At 40.1% G+C, this 20,827-nt stretch overlaps 1 protein-coding gene across 2 annotated transcripts in view; it reads left to right on the top strand.

Annotated features, from left to right (window-relative positions):
* unc5db (unc-5 netrin receptor Db) overlaps positions 1 to 20,827 on the top strand; it is a 131,645-nt gene that overhangs the window by 59,751 nt on the left and 51,067 nt on the right. For both annotated transcript variants that reach the window (XM_046841542.1, XM_046841543.1), the window contains exon 2: positions 6,983 to 7,195. In XM_046841542.1, the coding sequence (XP_046697498.1) occupies positions 6,983 to 7,195 (213 nt within the window). The remainder of the gene's footprint in view (positions 1 to 6,982; positions 7,196 to 20,827) is intronic.

Genomic DNA, 20,827 nt, shown 5'->3' on the forward strand with positions numbered 1-20,827 from the left:
GCTGCTCTGTAGATTTAGGGGTCCAAAAATGGGAGTCGATGAACAAGTCCCTAAGTGTACTGTATGAAGTACTGTACTCTGAGGTAAATCCAAGGTAGAGCCAATTAGAATTCTTTGTTTCGCACTGAATAAGACATAATGACTTACACGATATCCAGTTTGTTCAATGAGGAACCTTCTGGGATTTCAGGTGCCCATAGTACCCTCTTTGGCCGATATTTGAACATGGGGGAGATTTATGATGATGCCACTTGTTAGCAGGTTTTGGTACATGTGCCTACAGTATGTGTAGCCTAAAAGACAGCTGGTTGAAGCCTCGCTAACAATACAGTTCCAAACAATTACTCACATTCTGCGTCTAAAACTAGCATCATATGTAACCAATGTAATATATAAGGCTTGAGGGTGGTAGGGGGGTGTTTGGTCGTTTTCCAGTGGCTCTGCTTCTGAGAACGGCTGTAAAGTCGCCGTCTTGCCAGCATTTCAACATAGACCGACGCACTTGACAAGTCTCTACATGAAAAGATTGTCTTTATTATCTGACCTAGTGCTATAAAAAAATAGCTCCCTGATTCTATTTAATGCAAATGATTTGTACCAGGGACATCGATTTTCTCGCGGGGTACATTAGCTTGCGCACCCTTTCAAAAAGTTTTTTTCAAAGTACAGGTCATGCGGAACGACCTGGACATCCAATACAGGGTTGCCAGAAATCAATTCCTGGCATGCACCAGTGTTTTCTGCTAACACAAAGTCATCCATAGCTAGCAGCCTATGGATCTTGGCCCGCATTGGCGCGTGGCCGTACGCTTGTACTACTGCACGTTGCGGTGATAATAAGTGGACAGGTCGATGCAGGTTTGCATTTAGACGACGGCATACAGTTTGTTGTTGTTGTCCCACCCCTCTTACAGTGGGCTGACCCGATTGTCTTAAAGGGAAAAAAGGGGAATAAGAATGATTGAGAGTTTAATATGTGGTGTCGAAAATTTGGCCGGATCATGTTTAATTCATGAGAGCGAAGAGGGGAAGAAAAGTGTCGGCTTTTCTCTCCATCACGCAGGCGAAGGGAGAATCCAAAGCAGATCCTGTTTAGCGTCGGAGCGAGGGATGATTGGAAGCAATGATAGAAACGGACTCACTTTTATTTCCCCAGTTCGTACCGTGACGGAGCGTATTGAGCAATCAGCCTGCTTATCCTCCGAGGTCTGTGCGGGGAGGGGGGGGGGACGCAAGACGACTAACAATCAGATTCACTTATAGATTGTCTGAAAAGCAAGTAGCTCTTATTGAGGCCCTTGAAGAAAAAACACTACAATGAGGTGTACGGCGCGGCGCGAGGAAAATGAATTCCATCCCTCTCTTTCGGATCACGCAATCTCACTCGGAAGCTATTTCCAGCTATTTATTTCTCGGCCGCGTCAGTATCTATTTTTTCTCTTTTTTTGTTTTTGTTTATTCTTGTTTCGTACTGTGGAAAAATGACCAGTTGTTTTCGCATTGTAAAAATGACAAAATTTCCAACAGCAAATTTTCCAGAGCTGAACGTTGGCACAATCATTGATAGTCACCATCTGCTTCTCTATGCTCAACCCGAAAAAAGTGTAACTTTTTTTTTTTTTTTTTATAGTTAAATCACATGGCTCGGTATCATCCCACTCGATTTGTGATTAAGTCTGTGGATCAAATCAGCGCTGGCATGAATAATGATGATTTTTCCCAATGTGTTTGGATGCGGCTAATCGAAGGCGGTTCTGCTTAATGCAGGCGAGATTTCGCTTCTCCGAAGAGAAACGGAGATGAAGAATACGCCTTTGTACTTTGGGGTCACTACAAATAGGTCTCTGTAGGATATACAGTATAGTCCCGGTAGACATCAAAAATGGTTCACTCATATTTTATTCGCCATGTACAGTATCTCCAGCTACAGGAAACAACAGTCCATACTTTCCACATTTCAGCATCTGGCTGCTCTGAAAAACTAATCTGGTATCAAAAAATATATTTAAAGATATAAAGAATCTATAAACTAACAGATGTTTCAGCTTCTCTGTTTCAGATGGTTACCTCATATTTCCTCCATCGATACCTGAAGACCATTTACTTCCATCTTCTTATAGTAGATTATAATCTCTGTATTGCTAAAGCTTCAGTAATCTACACTGTAAAGTCTATAATACATAATGTGTACTCTTTACTTTCTAAACTGTACTGTATATTCTATACTCTATAATCTCTATTATAAAGTATATAGTCTCAAATTTCTAATCTGTACTGTATAATCTATACTCTATAATCTCTATTATATAACCTACACTATTGACTCTCTACTTTATAATCTGTACTGTATAATCTGTACTCTATAGCCTCTATCATATAATCAATACTAATTTATAATATATATATTTACATATATTTACATATATGTAAAGTCTATTCTATATAATCTGTACTATATTCTCTACTCTTATATCTATACTGTATAGTCTCTACAATTTACTCTGTATAGCCTCTACTCTGTAATCGCTACTCTATAATCTGTACCTCATATTTTCTACTCTATGATGTATAGGGAGTTCAGTGGGGACGTACCCGACTTAATCCACCTCTTTATCGATACAATGCAAAAACACAATATAACAACACGCGCCATTACAGAGAAAGAGGCGTTTCACATACGGAGGGTGAAAACAATTTTACTGAAGCAAGAAACCCAGTTAAGACTCCAAACCTCTACACCACAACCTCAACTGTTCACCTACATCATCTGGAGCAGTTCAGAATCAACATTTGTCTAATAACATGGCAAAAACATAAAAAAATGTAAATAAAACACAACCTACTCACCAGAGATGCAGACTCATAATCTGGACCGCTCCTCAGAGGCTGTAATCCAGAGGTACCGCTCGTATTCACTGGTCTGGAAGTGGAGAACAAACCCTTTCCTGGGCTGAGACACGCTAGCTAGCTTCGGGGTTAGCCGACCTGCTCACGATGTCTAGCTTTTCTTCAAAATGGATTTTTAAGTATGTCTGAGAGCAATTTCTCTTCCTCCATAGGCATAAAAAGTCTATCTTATATATATTCATGTGTGCAAGGCACTACAGATGTGTTTTGCCAGTCGAACTTGTGACCAACCAATCAGAGGACGGGAAAATGCTGACGCTATTCTGAGCCTGCTAGGCATTCTGATTGGACAAAAAGTTTAACATCCCCATACACGTACTGGAAGCAGTGCAGTCAAGAAAAACGCAACTAAATGAAGAGAAACTGTTGGGAATAAATAATACAATTTCATGGAACAAATATTAGAATTTAGGTTGTAAATATAGGTAAGTGCTTCTGATAGTGTTTAGACCAGCAGAGAATTTATATCTAATCATCAATGCTTTATAGTCTCTTTTCTAAAATCTGTTTTCAATGTGTTTACGCTTTATACCCAAACTACTGTATACTCCGTATTTTATAGCACTACATTACTCTACTGTAGAAACAATGCTCGGTAGTCTGTAATCTTTATCTATACTGTGTAATCTATACCCTACAATATACTGTATACTCTATAATGTGTAGGCTATTTCAAAAATCACAAAAGCTTTCTCAATTTCCAGGATTGAATCTTTGTCAAAAACAAAAGAAAGACCCAGCAAGCCAATGTGAGAACATTCCTAATTTGTCAGAGAGTTACAATTATCATCAGTCTTGTCCATCCCATGTTTCCTCCCACTCACAATCTTTTCATTTTGCGGTAGAGAAATCAACACCGATTTATTTATTTATTTTTTCCAAGTAAACTACACCAAGAGAAAGCAATCTGGAGGATTTACATTTTTTTTTTTTTGGTGAAACCGAACAGAACCATCTGAGCCAGATATATACAATCTGTTCCCGAAGCTGAAGAAACGTGTTCGAATGGACGCCATCCAGCGCTCTCGCAACACGTGACATTCTCGTCTCGATCGCGTTGTGATTACACGCTAACCTGGCGTCCTCGTCGAAGGAAAAATACAGGGGAAATAAAAAAAAATAATGCTTCAAATGTAAATTCCATTGTGATCCAATTGGACTATGAGGATGATGCTGCTGAGATCTCAAACCTGAAGAAAGACATTTTCACCTGAAATGCGGGAGCTTGTTTTTTTTGGTTTATTTTTTTTTTAATCGCATTGGGTAGCCTGCCGAGAAGACGCTCGTGAGTAATGCAGATCCGTCACTCCAAGCAACTAACAAATAGATCCCACCGCGTGGTGGACTGACAGGTCTTTTCGTACGTTTTTGTCAAAACAGATCGGGAAACCCTCACTTGGAAAGAGCCACTGATTAAAAAAATTACTTTCAGTCCGTCACGGTGACATGCAGCTCGTTTAGTGTTTGTGTGGATTCGTGTGTGTGTGTGTATCACACCGGTTTGATGTTTCCCACCAGGCAGAAACTGAGCAAGCGTGAATCCAGAGCGTGGCCTCGGCACACCAAGCTGTGTGCGTGTTCATTAGGACCAGTCGAGGTGGATCGCTTTGAAAGATCAATGGTGGGTCAGAGGGACAGGGTGCACAGCGTGACTCGAGGCCAACGCAGCAACATGCTGCGACCAACTAAAGGTTATCGTCTTCCTGGGGTTGTTTTTTTTACTTTTAGGCTTTGTGGCACACAACCGATTCGGAGATGTTTTCCAAGTGTTTTTTAGTCAGAACGAATGAGGAAGGTTCTTATCATTTTACACCTGATGGAGGAAATGCGGCTGCAGTCATCAGTGATGTGTTTTATAGGGCTGGTAAACTGGGCTTCCAATATCCTAAACCTTTAGAGATGTGTACAGTTTGGTAAAATCTACTTCCTGGTGATGGAAACAACATATGTGTAAAGTTTTGTATAGTCTGATTCCTTGTGTGTTTGGGTTTTTTTTTAAACGCTTGTAAAGTCAGATTTTTGTTGTATTTTCTTTACACAACAAATGTGTAAAGTTTGTATAGTTTGACTTCTGGTGTGTTTTCTATAAAGGACAAATGTGTAAAGTTTGTCTAGTATAGAATCGACAGATGTGTAAAGTTGTGTATAGTCTGACTTCTGGTGTGTTTTACAAAAATGACAGACGTGTAAAGTTGTGTAAAATCTGACTTCTGGTATGTTTTATAAAAACGATAGATATGTAAAGTTGTGTATAGTCTGACTTTTTTGTTTTTTGTTAAAAAAACACGTGTAAAGTCAGATGTTTGTTGTATTTTGTCTAAACGACTGTCGTGTAAAGTATATATAGTCCGACTCCTGTTGTGTTTTGTGTAAAGAACAATCTGCTTTTTGTTGCATTTTGTGTAAACAAAAGACGTGTAAAATTTGTATAGTCTAATTATTGTTGTATTTTGTCTACATGACAAATGTGTAAAGTTATGTATAGCCTGATGCCTGGTGTGTTTTCTATAAAGGAAAAAAGTGTAAAGTTGTGTATAGTCTGACTTTCGGTGCGTTTTTATAAAAATGACAGATGTGCAAGGAAGTGTAAAGTCTCAATCCTGGTGTGTTTTCTAAAAAAAGACACGTGTAAAGTTGTGTATAGTCCGATTTCTGTTGAATTTTGTGTAAAGATGCGCATAGTCTGACTTCTTGTCTGTTTTATAGAAACAAGAGACATGTAAAGTTGTGTATATTCTGACTTCCTGTTTGTTATGTATACGAAAAAAGACGTAAAGTTGTGTATAGTCTGACTTCTGGTCTGTTTTATAGAAATGACAGATGTGTTAAGTTGTGTATAGTCTGGGTTCTGGTGTGTTTTATAGAAACGAGACGTAAAGTTGTGTATAGGCTGACTTCTGGTGTGTTTATATAAAAGAAAGATGTGTAAATTTGAGAAATGTCTGACTCCTAGTGAATTTGATCGAACGAGAGGCGTGTAAAGTTGTGTATAGTCTGAATTAGTTTTGATTTCTTCTAAACGAGAGGCGTGTAAAGTTGTGAATAAACCTAATAAGACTTTGCTGGACATTTCAGGACTTACATTCTCGAGCTGTTGGTTCGTTCTTGTTTCCATCAGATGCTCCACAGCTGTCAGTGATGGACTTTGCTTTATTTCTTATTTATTGCAGCACAAATCCCCAGGATGGTGTGAAACACAACCATCATGTTCAATGTTGTTCTGGCCTCCAGAGAAATGGAGAGATTGGAAAAGGCGTTGCTTAGACGGCTGCACTGTTTTGCCAAAAAATCTCATCTACTGTCTTTGGAATGAGCTTCTCTCTCTCTCTCTCTCTCTCTCTCTCTCTCTCTCTCTCTCTCTTCTGATGGCATTTCCACATGACCCAAAGACAATAGACTTGCACTCGATTGCCTGTACATTCAGATATTCAAGGTTGATATAGCAGGAAGGAATGTTCTCCACTATGATTAGATACATTAGTATCCCTCCATTTTTGCTTCTTTTTTCAATTCTGTCATTTTCTTTTCTTTTTTTTTTTTTTTAGTTATTCCTTTTTCTTTCTATTTTCTATTTTGTTCACTTCATCAATCCCTCGCCTGGAGGAGGCCATCTCTTGAATTCGTAGGGCGAAAAAATAAAGGGTCCAATCGCTCTCCATTTTGAGGTCTGTGAAAGCAAAAAAAAAATCAATGCCACTTTGGTCCTGAGGGAAATAAATATATTTATAAAAGTGAACCAAAAATATATTCAGTGTGTCGGTTTATGTTTTTTTCTTTTTTTGATTGGAGAGAAAATGCCCGCTATCATACATTATATGAACGAACATTCGTGGACACCATAATGTGGTGTGTGCTTCTTTTTAAACACCCTATTCCACATTTAGGTCCACATTCTTCAAGGAAGTTGTTCCCTAGATATTGTAAAGATCATTCAGGAACTGTACGCCATTACCCCTGACCAGTGCCCCCACCACCATGCTTCACCACATACACTTGTTAGGACTTTATTGGCCAATTTTACCTTCTGCAACATCCTTTGCTGTCATTCCTCACCACTCACTTTTTATCTCTCCAGGACCTCCAGGAGACGCCGTTTCTGATCAGTCCTCGGCGGGCGGCACCCTGCCGCACTTTCTGCAGGAGCCCGAAGACGCCTACATCATCAAGAGCAACCCGATCCGGTTGCGCTGCCGAGCCACTCCAGCCCTGCAGATCTTCTTCAAGTGCAACGGGGAATGGGTTCACCAGAACCAACACACGGCCCAGGAGTATATGGACCCGAACACGGGTGAGTATAGGGATATATGTATATAGTTCGATGATGAACTTTGTCACCTCAATTCAAGGAGCTTTTATTATCATTTCAACCATATATAGGTGACGCAGTACACAGTGAAATGAGACAACGTTCCTCCAGAACCCTGGCGCTACATAAAACAACATATAGCGACATCACACAACACCGAGCTGCATAACAGAACACAGAACTAAAGACTAAAGTAAGTGTCCTAGCCACAAAAAGTGCAAACAGTGCGGACGAAAGACGACACAGTGTGGGACAGATGCACAAAACACAAAATAGCGCCGCCCAGTGTATCAATTGTATAATATGTTGTACAGTACGATGTGTAAAAAAGTCTACTTGTAAACATGAACACAATATAGTGCAAACAGCAAGAGCAGCAATCGAGAGGTGCAAAACAGCATGTAAACAGGGGTGTCTGGGGTCCGCCTTGTCCCCTGCTCTGAAAGCAGAGTCTCTAGACTTTAGCAGTACTTTGCGGGCTTCTGGTTGGAGCGTGTGGAAACGGTCACGCCATCAACAAACTTGCCGATATAGCTGGTCACTGATGATGTGAACTCCTCCAGGTTGATGGAATTGCCGTTGGTGGATGGAAACCTTCTTCTGGGAGATTTGTGTGGAGATTCATTCAGCCAGAAGGGCATTAGGAGGGTTGCAAAATTCTGGGAATTTTCAAGACTGGCAACTGTCAAAGGTAATTAATGGGAATAAACTGGGAATTTACAAAATTGCAGGTAAGCTTGTAACAGAAAACTTTAAAAAATAAAGAACGTACACTTACTGCAGGCCTGCTTAGGCCACGCCCCATACATTCACTGTTCCACCATAGCTGTGTGTAAGCTATTGTGCAACAAAAGTCTACTAACAATTAAATCAAAGTAAAAATGTCGTAAATCTGTATTAGTTTGCATGCATTTCAGATTATGATCAAGCAAAACATTTATATTTATGTTTGTATATGATACAGTTTATATATATTTCCCCATATTTCTAATAAATTATCATAAATTCTCATCAATATTTCTTTAATTCCCATAGTTCCCATAGAAAGTTTCCAAAAATTCCAGAAAGCAGTAAGCATTCACATTAAAGATTATTAGGAATGGTTTACAAAAGCTGCAGTCTAGATGGAACTGGATTGGATGTTGCTATGGTTATAGTTGTTCATAATCAGCCAATCAGAATAGCGTATTATGTATTCCGCTAGTCCACGTTACGCAACGTGTTCGGCAATTTGAAACACACCCATGCTCAATTAAATCTTTAAAGCAAATCCGACAGAATCCAATCACGGACTCTGTTCTCACATCAGGTGGGAAGAAATCAACTCTCTTCAGAAGGATTTAAGTCACAGCAGCAATCGCTATCAGCAGGTGTCTTTCTACATTACTCCCTTTCGAATGTCACTTTCGCAGCGATTCGGATTCATCTCCGTGCTTTGATCGCCTTTTCGGTCTTTTCAGGTGCGCTGCAACAACCGAAATAAAACCCAACAACGAATTTCGGGACGATTTTCCTTTAATAAAAAAAAAAAACCCCACTCGCGTTCCAGCCATGTCAAAGAGACCAGCATCAGGCTTCGTGATGAGTGTCAGGGTTCCTGCAGGGATTTCCAGAATAAAAACCTGCAAACTAATCCGGCGGCCTGCCTGAAACGCACCATGATTAGCCAAGAGAGGAAAACCGCCTTTAAGCCCTTCTTTGGCAGGATGACGATCTTAATTGCTCACGAAAGCTCATTATCATTTTTTTTTCCTCTTTCGCCATAAAGGAGATTATTGTGGATCTTGTGGATAATAAGTGAGTGAGTGATTCGTTCTTTATATTTATTTCTTTATTCATAAATATTATTATTATTATAAATATATAGCCACGATACAGCACCCCTGCAGCACAGATGGTTAAGGGCCTTGCTCAAGGGCCCCAAAAGTGGCAGTTTACAGATACTGGGGCTTGAATACAGCCTTAACACTATTCAAAATCTCTGCAGCGCCACAAAATTTGCCAGAAACAAAGCAAAAAAACCCAAAAACAAATGGAAAACCATATTTTATTTTTTTTAATTAATGATTTAATCAGTTTTTTCTAATCGGATAAACAAAAAGTGAACGAATTTAATTATTATTAATGCATTTCATTGTTAATTTCTTTTGCCAAGACTGCGCCCAATCGGATTAAACGAGCAATTCAAGTTTGCGCCGATATTGCAATATATAATAAATATATAATAAATATATAATAATAATGAGATCGAATTCTTCGATGTCTTATCCTTTTGGCTTTCCAGCTTTCTACATTCTTGTTATTTCACCCGACAGTCTAAGTAACCGAATTCCTTCCCTCCCGAGCTGCGAAATGAGGGACTTAATATCGGCGCTAAAACTCATAACCTCCGATAACGTCGTCCTTTTATAGCGAGCGGCATAATGGATGACAAATACGGCTAGGATTGGATTAGGGCGAGAGAGCGAGGCGCCTCAAATCGGAAAAAAAAAGGATTGCACTCTATCGATTAGGATGCCGGCCCTCGATGGTGCCGATATGATCTCTTATTTACCGGCGCCCCCAGTTGAGGCTCGGGTGCTGATAAAGCGGCCTGCGGATGCCCTTGAGTTTAATGCGGGAGAGGCGTGGGATGGCAGAGACGCGGGGATAAGCGCCGATTACCCGGCTGACACACTGAAGAGGAGGCGAGCGTGGCAATCTTAGCCCAGATCAACCGCTTCAGACTGTTTTCTGGGCCGGAAAATCAGCAAAGTGAGCGTGAAACGGGTGGAACGCTCAACGGCGCCGTCGCACTGAAGTTGGAATAGATTCGTCGTTTTATCCTTATTCCGACAGAGCGCAAACTGTTTGATGTAATCATTGTCGGTTAAAAAGTACCGCGCCATTTCCAATCATACTATAGTACTTTTTTTCATGTCCTAACAATATTATTAATGACAATAACATATATTTGGTATATTTTCTCACCGAGTCTTTCGTTCGTGTGATTCGATATTAACCTGCCTCTACGTGACACTGCAGCTCCATTCACGTGACCAGCGTACCAATCTCTCGCCATTAAAATTCCACCTCGCCCGTGCAAGACTCTAATCTGGGATTAATGTTTGTCGCAAATTCTCACCTCCATGGCACCATCGCTGATAAGAGAGGACAGTCGGACGCCCTGATTGGTTCACACGGTGCTATTAATTATTTATTCTTTTTTTTTTTCCTTTTTCTTTCTTTCTTTTTTTTGGAGGAGGAGGAGGAGGAGGTCAGGTTCCTCATCTATAATTCAGCCCGAGTGCTGTGATTAGGCCGAATCAATCTCAGAGCTGTCTGCTAGTTAAAGAGGCATTAAAACATCACGCTGAGCTGAGCGACGGATGTTCGGACCGTTCGTGTAGTCACGAAGTCAGATTTTTTTTTATAATTTATAATATTTACCCGATATAATGATCAGAACCCTGCAAAGCAGCCTCACACACATGGAGGTAACAATTCAGGAAGAGGCAAATCAATGACACAATTTTACTTAATTATCATTCATTATAATTCTGAATTATTATATATTAATTAATGATCGATTTATTGTTATTATTGGAAATAGTTTAAGAAGTATTTTTTTATATATATTTGATATAACCAATTGCATTTTACATGTGTGTGTGTATATATATATATATATATATATATATATATATATATATATATATATATATATATATATATATATTATTATTATTTTTTTTGCACTCAAACAAAGCTAGATAAACCCTTATTATTAATATTCAAATTATTTACTTATTTTTTTATTTGTTTTATTGGTATGGATGAAAGGGATGAACATTTGGACACCTGACTTTTCCAACCAACTTTTCCCCAGACTATTACCACAAAACTCTTTCTTTACTTGAACTAGGAGACCCAAACCTGCTCCAGCATGTTCCATTAATAGGATGGAAGTGTGTGGAAGATCTACATCAGGACCTCACTTATAATACAATACAATACAATACAATATAATATATAGTTTTGGCTCTTTTAATGCATTTAAGGCTGCACATATATTATAATAATATAGTAATATTATATATATTTTTTTAAAAGATACCAGGAAAACAATGTCATGCATTCTATGAATCAATTCATAGAAATATCGATTCAGTGTAAATGTGCAGCTGTACTACTGCATTGCTGCTCTTCAATTATAAAAACGAATTAAACCCTTTCTGGCGGAATCGGATCAGAGTGATGTAAGCCGGAGTAAAAGCAGTGAAACAATGTAGACTAACCAGCTGGCCTCCACTGCCTGAACGACGAGCTCCGTGTGCGCGTAAGGAAATAAGGGTCTATTAGCGAACGAAAGCACTGGGACTGAACGTGGTTCTTTTCTCCCACCGACCCGGAGAAAAAAGCCTGAGGTCAGGCGAAGCAAGCGCTGTATAGATTTCCCTCCCACTGCTGCGAGTAACGAGCTCCGTTTATGACTTATGGCAAGTTCGCACTGGGAACTCGAGCGGAATGTCGTGTGTGTGTGTGTGTGTGTGTGTGTGTGTGTGTGTGCTCTTAGTGTATATCTGCTATCCTTGAATGCATTACAAGGGTCTATTTTATCTTCTTTCTTATCAGAAAAAACATTGATATCATATTTGACTCAACTCAAATCCCCACATTTACTTCCCATTCTGAGAAGATGTTCCACTAGATTTTGGAGTATGGATGTAGGTGAGGTGAGGAGGCCTGGGGTCCATTTAGTGTTCCAATTCATTCCAATGGTGTTCATTAGGTTTAAAGCTCTATAGCCGCAGATCTTCCACACACTTCCAACCTATGTAAAATTATATCTTCATGGACTTGGCTTTGGGCATTGTCCTAGTTCAAGTGAAGGGAAAATTTCATAGGGTCTGTTACATTTTCCAGATTTCTTTGGCACTAGCTATAAATGTTCAGATCAAGAACTAAGGCAGATCCCTCACGGAAGTGTTGAGCAGTTCATAAACGCAACATTTTGTAGACCAAAACCAGACAAAACTAGGGTTAGGTTTCCTAGCAACAGGTGCTTTGCAGGGACTTGAAATAAATCATTTTGTTTGATTGTTGGTATGCTAATCTTAACGCTAGTTTATTTTATTTTTATAGCAAAATAAATAACGCTGTAAATGTATATATATATATATAATCAAGTTCTTCCTTGGCTCTTATCAATCAAACTAATTCACCAAATCTAATGAGGCATTATAAACACAGACCCGTAATGTGTTTCAGCAGAAAAACCTGCGTCCCGAAATCAGAAGCTGTCACTTCCCGACATGAGAGATTACATTCGCTTCGTCATGATTACAGGCTGCCGGTAAAGCGGAACGGCGTCTGTTTTACCCAGTAAATGAAGGAAAAAATGTTCTGATATCATTCTAAAAAAAAAAATGTTAAAAAAAGATAAGTGAGCGATTGTCCTCCCGGAAGCTATTTATCATAGTTTTATCATGTTTTGCATAAAGAAGTATGAAAGAGTGTGAGGGAGGTGGCTGCAGTGCTTCTTGTTGTGCCTCTGTCATCATCTGTTTCTGATAAATGACAGCTGAGAAGCATACGTGCAGCTCATGGACCCGCCGAGCGCCGTGAATAAACAGCAATAAACTGTGTTTATGTAGCACCTTTCATTTGTGATAAAATATCAGGGAATGCACATCCACGAGCATATTACAATAATAAAACATTTACACATACTTATAAGGAAGAAATCATAAACCAGCTCCCTATTTAGCCCTCTACCCCCTCATTTAATCCACCACCTCCTCACTTTAACCCTCTACCCCCCTCATTTAATCCACCACCTCCTCACTTTAACCCTCTACCCCTCATTTAATCCACCACCTCCTCACTTTAACCCTCTACCCCTCATTTAATCCACCACCTCCTCACTTTAACCCTCTACCCCCTCATTTAATCCACCACCTCCTCACTTTAACCTCTACCCCCTCATTTAATCCACCACCTCCTCACTTTAACCCTCTACCCCTCATTTAATCCACCACCTCCTCACTTTAACCCTCTACCCCTCATTTAATCCACCACCTCCTCACTTTAACCCTCTACCCCTCATTTAATCCACCACCTCCTCACTTTAACCCTCTACCCCCTCATTTAATCCACCACCTCCTCACTTTAACCCTCTACCCCTCATTTAATCCACCACCTCCTCACTTTATCCTCTACCCCTCATTTAATCCACCACCTCCTCACTTTAACCCTCTACCCCCTCATTTAATCCACCACCTCCTCACTTTAACCCTCTACCCCTCATTTAATCCACCACCTCCTCACTTTAACCCTCTACCCCCTCATTTAATCCACCACCTCCTCACTTTAACCCTCTACCCCTCATTTAATCCACCACCTCCTCACTTTAACCCTCTACCCCTCATTTAATCCACCACCTCCTCACTTTAACCCTCTACCCCCTCATTTAATCCACCACCTCCTCACTTTATCCTCTACCCCTCATTTAATCCACCACCTCCTCACTTTAACCTCTACCCCTCATTTAATCCACCACCTCCTCACTTTAACCCTCTACCCCCTCATTTAATCCACCACCTCCTCACTTTAACCCTCTACCCCTCATTTAATCCACCACCTCCTCACTTTAACCCTCTACCCTCTCATTTAATCCACCACCTCCTCACTTTAACCCTCTACCCCCTCATTTTAACCCTCTACCAACACTGACCATCTTCATTCGACCCTCTACCAACCCTCTACCTCCTCACTTTAACAATGACCGCATCATTTAGCTCTCTACCACCTCAATTAACTGTCTAATTCCTCACTTTAACCCTCTACCTCATTATTTAATCCTCTACCTTCTTACTTTAACCCTCTACCTCTGTATTGAACCCTAGACCCCTCACTTTAACCCTCTATCTCTTAATTTAATCCTCTGACTCATCATTTTAACCCCTAAACCCTCACTTTAAACCCCCTCCCCTTATTTAACCCTCTACCGCTTCATTCAACCCTCTGACTCATTATAACTCACCGACTCCTCATTTTAACCTTCTAACTTTTCATTTAACTCATAACCCCACAATGTGACCCACAACCACCTCACTTTAACCCTTCACCTTCTCACATTAACTCTCTACCATCTTATTTATCTACCTCCTAACTTTAACCCTTTATCTTCTAAATTTATTTATGTACCTTCTCATTTTAACTCTCAACCTTTTCACTTTAACCCACTACCCCACCCCTACTTTAACCTTCAATTTTCTCATTTGACCTCTACCTTTCTCCCTAATTTCACCCTGTCCCTCTTTACTTAACCCTTTGCCTCCTCACTTTAATCATCTACCTCCTCATTTTATCTCTTTTTTTTTTCTTAACCGTTTCCTCGCATTTTCTCACACTTGTTTCTACTTTCTTAAATCAACCCCTTCAGCTCCTTACCTTATTTCTGTATCTCCTCATCTTAACATTTTACTTCCGGCCTCCTCTTCACCTCAACCCTCTTGATCCTCTTCTTGATTCTGTACTCCTCCTTCATTTGAACTCGGTTTCATCTCATCATAACAGCATTTGTTCTAATCCCCCCACCCTCTCTCTGTTGTTCACATCTTAAGCTTCTACATCCCTGTCTTTACTTTCATACACCTCACCTTGAGACTTCACCTCCTTATTGGATCCCTTACTTTTCCACCCCTTTTCTCATCTTCTCCACCCTCAGTTCTTTAAGTTCTAATCTTAACCATGTTTCTCTTCTTTTTTTTTTTTTTTTAACCAACAACTGAAACCAGCTCAATAATCAGCCTGTTTTCTTGCAAATTCTGCAAGAGTACTATAGAATATTTTTAGTATCTTTTATCCTCATCCATCCTTCCAGCTATGTTCGGACGTTACAGGCAGAATTAAATAGTAGCAAAAGATGGACAGAGGCAGGAGAAGGTATGAACATTTACTTTACTTTGTGCCGATCCAAGAATCAGCACTGGCTAGCGAGGGTCAAACAAAAAGCAGCCGCAGGCAGGAGCATGCTAATCCATAATCCAAATGAAAGCAGACGGGCTCGGTTCAAACCGGAGAAGAAAATCGTAAGCTACCAGACCTGGAAAAAACCCGGCTTTAAGGTACAGCAGGAATACGTGCGAGACTTCACAGGCGAATGCATGAGATGCTTTAATTACAATGCAGAGACACTTTGTATTTTTAGCATAAGATTTACACTGGGATTCAGAGAAGTGATTTAGCCACGAGGAGGTGCGCCACGAACGCTCATAAAAGTTTTCTTTTTTTTTTTTTTTTTTTGGATTTTGTACTTTTGATGTAAAGTCATCAGATTGTTACTTTCTCCACGATAACCGTTTTTTTTTGTTTGTTTGTTTTTTTTGGACCGGAGATCTTTTTTTGCTTGAACTCGAATTTCAATTTAATATTTCGGTATTGATTTTATGTTTAGCAATCGTTTGGACGGAGGGAAAAAAAAAGATTGCGAGTGATTAAACCTGGCTGGAGAGGTTGTGTATCTATCAAATCTTTAATAGAACCGGCACTCGAGGTTTTTTTTTCCTCGTCTTTGATCCGTCTTAGCTCATTTTTGAAATTCTCTCTCAAGCTGGCCTTAAATTATTAAAAATGGCCATAAGCCAATTCTTTTCCATTCATCAAAATAGATAAACATTTACACATTTTTAATGCATTCAGTTTTTATTCATTTGAAAATGTAATTTATTATTATTATTATTATTATTATTATTATTATTAAATAAGTACTTTCATTGATCCTTAATAATCCAACACCATATAGTACAAAGTGCAGCCTCTTATTATTCAAAGCAAAGCCAAATAAGGAAATTTGCTTTCTGATGTCTAGAATAGAATTAGCGTCTAAATACATAAGAATGAAGTGAAATGCCCTTCACCCCCCAACACACACACACACACACACACACACACACACACCTTTCCAGACCCCTCTCTCTAATCATGGCTAATACCAAGAATTTTACACGATCTTCTCTGAGAAAGAAAAAAAAACCAACAACTTCAGTGGTTAGAAAGGAATGCGCCAAGCCAAACCTCGGCGGCTGTGCCGCTTTGACTTCTTTGGTTCACGATATGAGAAGCAGCTGTGAACCGAGAAAGTGCCACCTCCACCCCCACTACCCACTCACCCCAAGGGAGAGCACAATTTAGATTCACCGCATAAAGCAATCTCACCGACTCTCAGGGGAAGATGTTATTAAAAGAATTATGGTGCTAAGCAGAGTACAATATGCAAAAAATGAATTAAACATCTTTTAATCTACGAGCCCCCACAAAGTGTTTTTTTTTTCTTTTTTATATCCAGCAGTCAGAAAATTGAAAGTTAGGCTGTTTACACAGCAGGTTTTAATAAAATAAAACCAGTGCAAAAATGTCACGTATTTTTCCGAACATTAAAAAGTGCACATGATTGACATAGCCTGCCATTTTAAAAAACATCCTGGTCCGTTGGCATCCCACAATACGGATAAAAGCTATAAAAGATAAATGGCACTACTGGACATTCCAGATCTTCCGATCTAACATCAGTATCTAAGGCTTATTGTGCTAACTGGTACTGTGTTCTGACCACCAAGTTAGCGCAAAGAGCAAACGTGAAATTCTGCATGAAACTGGGCAAATCCGCCACAGAGACGTCTGACGTACTGTGATGCCGATGTTTCGAGTGGACACGCACTTTAAGAGCAGAAGGACAGCACTGAAAGACCACGAGAGATCTGGAAGACCTTTGACGGGCTCCACGAAAGCTTTTAGCAACTTGTGCATGATGATCATCAGAGAACAGTCCATATGATCTCACTTCTGCTTCCACGCTACATGCCAGATTTCTGTTTGTTCTTCCCAAACATGAAGGTCCACTTGTTTCCTTGCTTTCTCCAGTCACTAGAACCCTGTGTGATAAGTTCCCCAGACTCCCCAATCATTTTCCATGTTTCTTAGTTTCCTCCACTTTCTGAACTTTTCCGACTGCATGTGATCTGCCCCCCATGCAGATACCCTGTAGGATCTTCTCAGCAAGACATGGCTAACTACAAAGACTTTGGTCTTACTTCCTACAGAGCCTCGGACTCGACTGGGGTTCTCTGTTGTGTACTGAAATTAGGAACGTGTGTTGCTCATTTTCTAAGCTTTTTGCACAGGATTGTCTTGGAGAAGAGCACAGCTATCAAACTGAGCAAAGAGACCAGGTTTGATTCATTTCTAGACTTTTACTGCTTAACTTGAAGATGTAATCTGGACCAAAGTATACAAGGGCAACCTGATTTTTTTAGCTCCACCATCTAACGAAAGATCCCAACGGCCTCAAATATAAAACTTCTCCAAGTCCAAGAGGGGGAGCAACTTGCCTCAAAGCTGAAAGTAGAAAAATATGTGAAAAAAGTCTGGAAAGTCTCTCAGGAATCGCAGCCTAGAGACCGTAACTTAGCCTGCCACAAGAGCCAGCTTTGCTCAAGGGTCCCCAAATTCTCAGTCTGTAATAGCATTATCACAGGAGATCACACCTTCCTCTTAAGCAAACCATTAATGGAAGCAAGTGCAGCTTTATACCTCTTTATTCTCAAGCAGCTCTTGGGTTCCATAACCATTTCCCTTTCTTGTATTCTCTGTTGAAAAATACAGAGCAGTCTAACCAGCTGCTAAAACCCACGCCGAGCTTCTCAAACCTTGACAAGCATCCATTTCCACTTTGCATCCACACCCGGTTGGCTGTTTTCTTTTTTTTTTGGTCCCGTGAGGCATCTAGCCTTCGTCCTTCGCTGAAGTTTGTGTGCCATGTGCTGCTGGAAGGAAGCAAAGACCATGATGCAGGTTGACATTAATGCACTACTGAATCCCGGCACTAAAGTGAAATGTCATGTCCATTTGTGGAGTGGACTGAGTCACTTAGTAAGGGCTACACACAAACACACCCACACACATAGTGGAACATCTGCCTAAGAGCCAAAAAGATGCTGTTTTTTTTATTATTAAAACCACTTTTGGCATTGAACTCTCAATGAATTAAGAAAGAAATGCAGAAAGAAAGAAAGTATGTAACAGACAACAAACTGGATGAATGCAAAATGAACGGAAGAAATGATACTTTGCAGTGGGAACATTGAGGTAAATGAAGGTACACATAAAGGTACACTGAGGCATATTGAGGTACATAAAAGGTACATTGAGGTACATTAAGGTACACTGAGGCATATTGAGGTACATTGAGGTACATTAAGGTACACTGAGGCATATTGAGGTACATTAAGGTACACTGAGGCACATTGAGGTACATTAAGGTACACTGAGGCATATTGAGGTACATTGAGGCACATTGAGGTACATTAAGGTACACTGAGGCATATAAAGGTACACTGAGTTACATTAAGGTACAGTGAGGCATATTGAGGTACATAAAGGTACACTGAGGTACATTAAGGTACAGTGAGGCATATTGAGGTACATAAAGGTACACTGAGGTACATTAGGGTACAGTGAGGCATATTGAGGTACATTAAGGTACACTGAGGCATATCAAGGTACATAAAGGTACATTGAGGTACACTGAGATACACTGAGGCACATTAAGGTACACTAAGATACAATGGTACACTGGGATACACTGAGATACATTAAGGTACACTGAGGCATATTAAGGTACATAAAGGTACATTGAGGTACATTAAGGTACACTGAGGAACATTGGGGTACACTGAGGCATATTAAGGTACATTGAGGTGCATTAAGGTACACTGAGGCACATTGAGGTACACTGATATACACTGAGGTACATTAAGGTACACTGAGGCACATTGAGGTACACGGATATACATTGAGGGACATTGAGGTACACTGAGATAGACTGAGTTACACTGAGGTACATTAAGGTACACTGAGGCACATTAAGGTACACTGAGGCACATTGAGGTACATTGGGGTGCATTAAGGTACACTGAAGTACAATAAACTACACTGAGGGACACTAAGATACATTGAGTTACACTGTGGCACCCGGACGTACACTGAGGAACACTGAGGTACATTATGGTACACTGAAGTTAATTGTGGCATACTGGGGTACATTACGGTACCATGAAGTACACTGACATACATTAAAGCACATTGAGGGACACTGAGGCACATAGAAAGAACTTTATTGTTTTCTCTCTATTTCTGAGAAAATATGCACTGATTGAAAGGCGAGCGCAGTAGCTTGTAATTCTCTTATCTATCAAATATGATGGAAGATATCTTCTGGCTAATCGTCTGTTAGCGCTGCACACTCACTCGCCTGCGTTCACACTCGCTCTCAGAGCCATCTGCTCAAGAAACTCCAGCATTAGCTTCGTGCGTCGTGATTAACTCGTGCTCGTGACTGGATCAAGCATTTCCTGAGCACGTAAACAAATATGAGAGCTTCGTAAAAAGAGCTTTTATACCCCAACCAGCCTGCTATTTACTACGCGAGAGAGAGAGGTGGAAAGAGAGAGATGGAGAGAGGGATGTCAGAGTAGCATGGTGCTAAAACCATCACTTTGAAGAACAGAGTTTCCATTCTGCCTGTGAAAGGTATCTTCTCTTTTATCTTTCAATCACACCTTCCTTGCTTCAGTTGATACTTTGGCCTTATCAGTTATTTCTTTTGATTATCCATATATTTATCCATCTATCCATCCATCACACCTCTCTCCTTCTTTCCAGCCTTCTTCCTTTCCTTCATTGTTGTTGTCCTTTATGTGCTCTGAGTTTTATTCTTTCTCTCACACACACAAATCCTGAAGGAAGGAAGGAAAAAGGAGGAAGGAAGGAAGGAAGGAAGGAAGGAAGAAAGGAAGGGATAAAGAACAAACGAATGAATCAAATACACAAAAGTAGAGGAGAAAAGCAGGAAGAAAGGAAGAAATTACAGACAGAAAAAGAAAGGGATAAAGAATAAACAAAAGTACACAGAAGTGAAAAAGGAAGGAGGAAGAAGGAAGGAACAAATTTGAGTGAAAATAAAGTGGTTCTCTCATTCATCTGCTCTCAGGATCTTGCTGGAATTAAATAAGCGACTGTGTGTGTGTGTGTGTGTGTGTGTGTGTGTGTGTGTGTGTGTGTGTGTGTATGTGTGTGTGTGTGAGAGAGAGAGAAATATGAGGAACATTACATTGTTGTCGTTGTTGCCCTCAGCACACATATTTTCCTCTCTAATCCACCGCATGAAAAACTCCAGGGAACAGAATCACACACACAGATGAAAGACCCCGAGACCCACGAGTCCGAGTAGAAATGGAAGCCGTTCCCACGGCGACACCAAGTCGCAAATCCGAGGAGAAAATCCTGCAAGTTTATTCTGAGCGACTTCAAACATACAACAAGCTGCTTAAAGAGAGAGAGAGAGAGAGAGAGAGAGAGAGTACTTTCTTTCTTCAACATGTCACTTCTTTCTGTCTCTCTTTCTGTGGCATTACGCCGCTCTCTCACTCTCACAGCAACCAAAATTCCCCAATCAAACAAGTCCAAAAAACAGAGCAATAAAAAGTGATAGCATCAATTCTTCTATCGTTCTTTCCTTCATTCCATTAACTGCTCCATCAATTCTTTCTTCTCTTCTTATTCCTTCTTTTA

Source organism: Silurus meridionalis, chromosome 27 (genome assembly GCF_014805685.1).
Source record: "Silurus meridionalis isolate SWU-2019-XX chromosome 27, ASM1480568v1, whole genome shotgun sequence".
Taxonomy (NCBI): Eukaryota; Metazoa; Chordata; class Actinopteri; order Siluriformes; family Siluridae; genus Silurus; species Silurus meridionalis.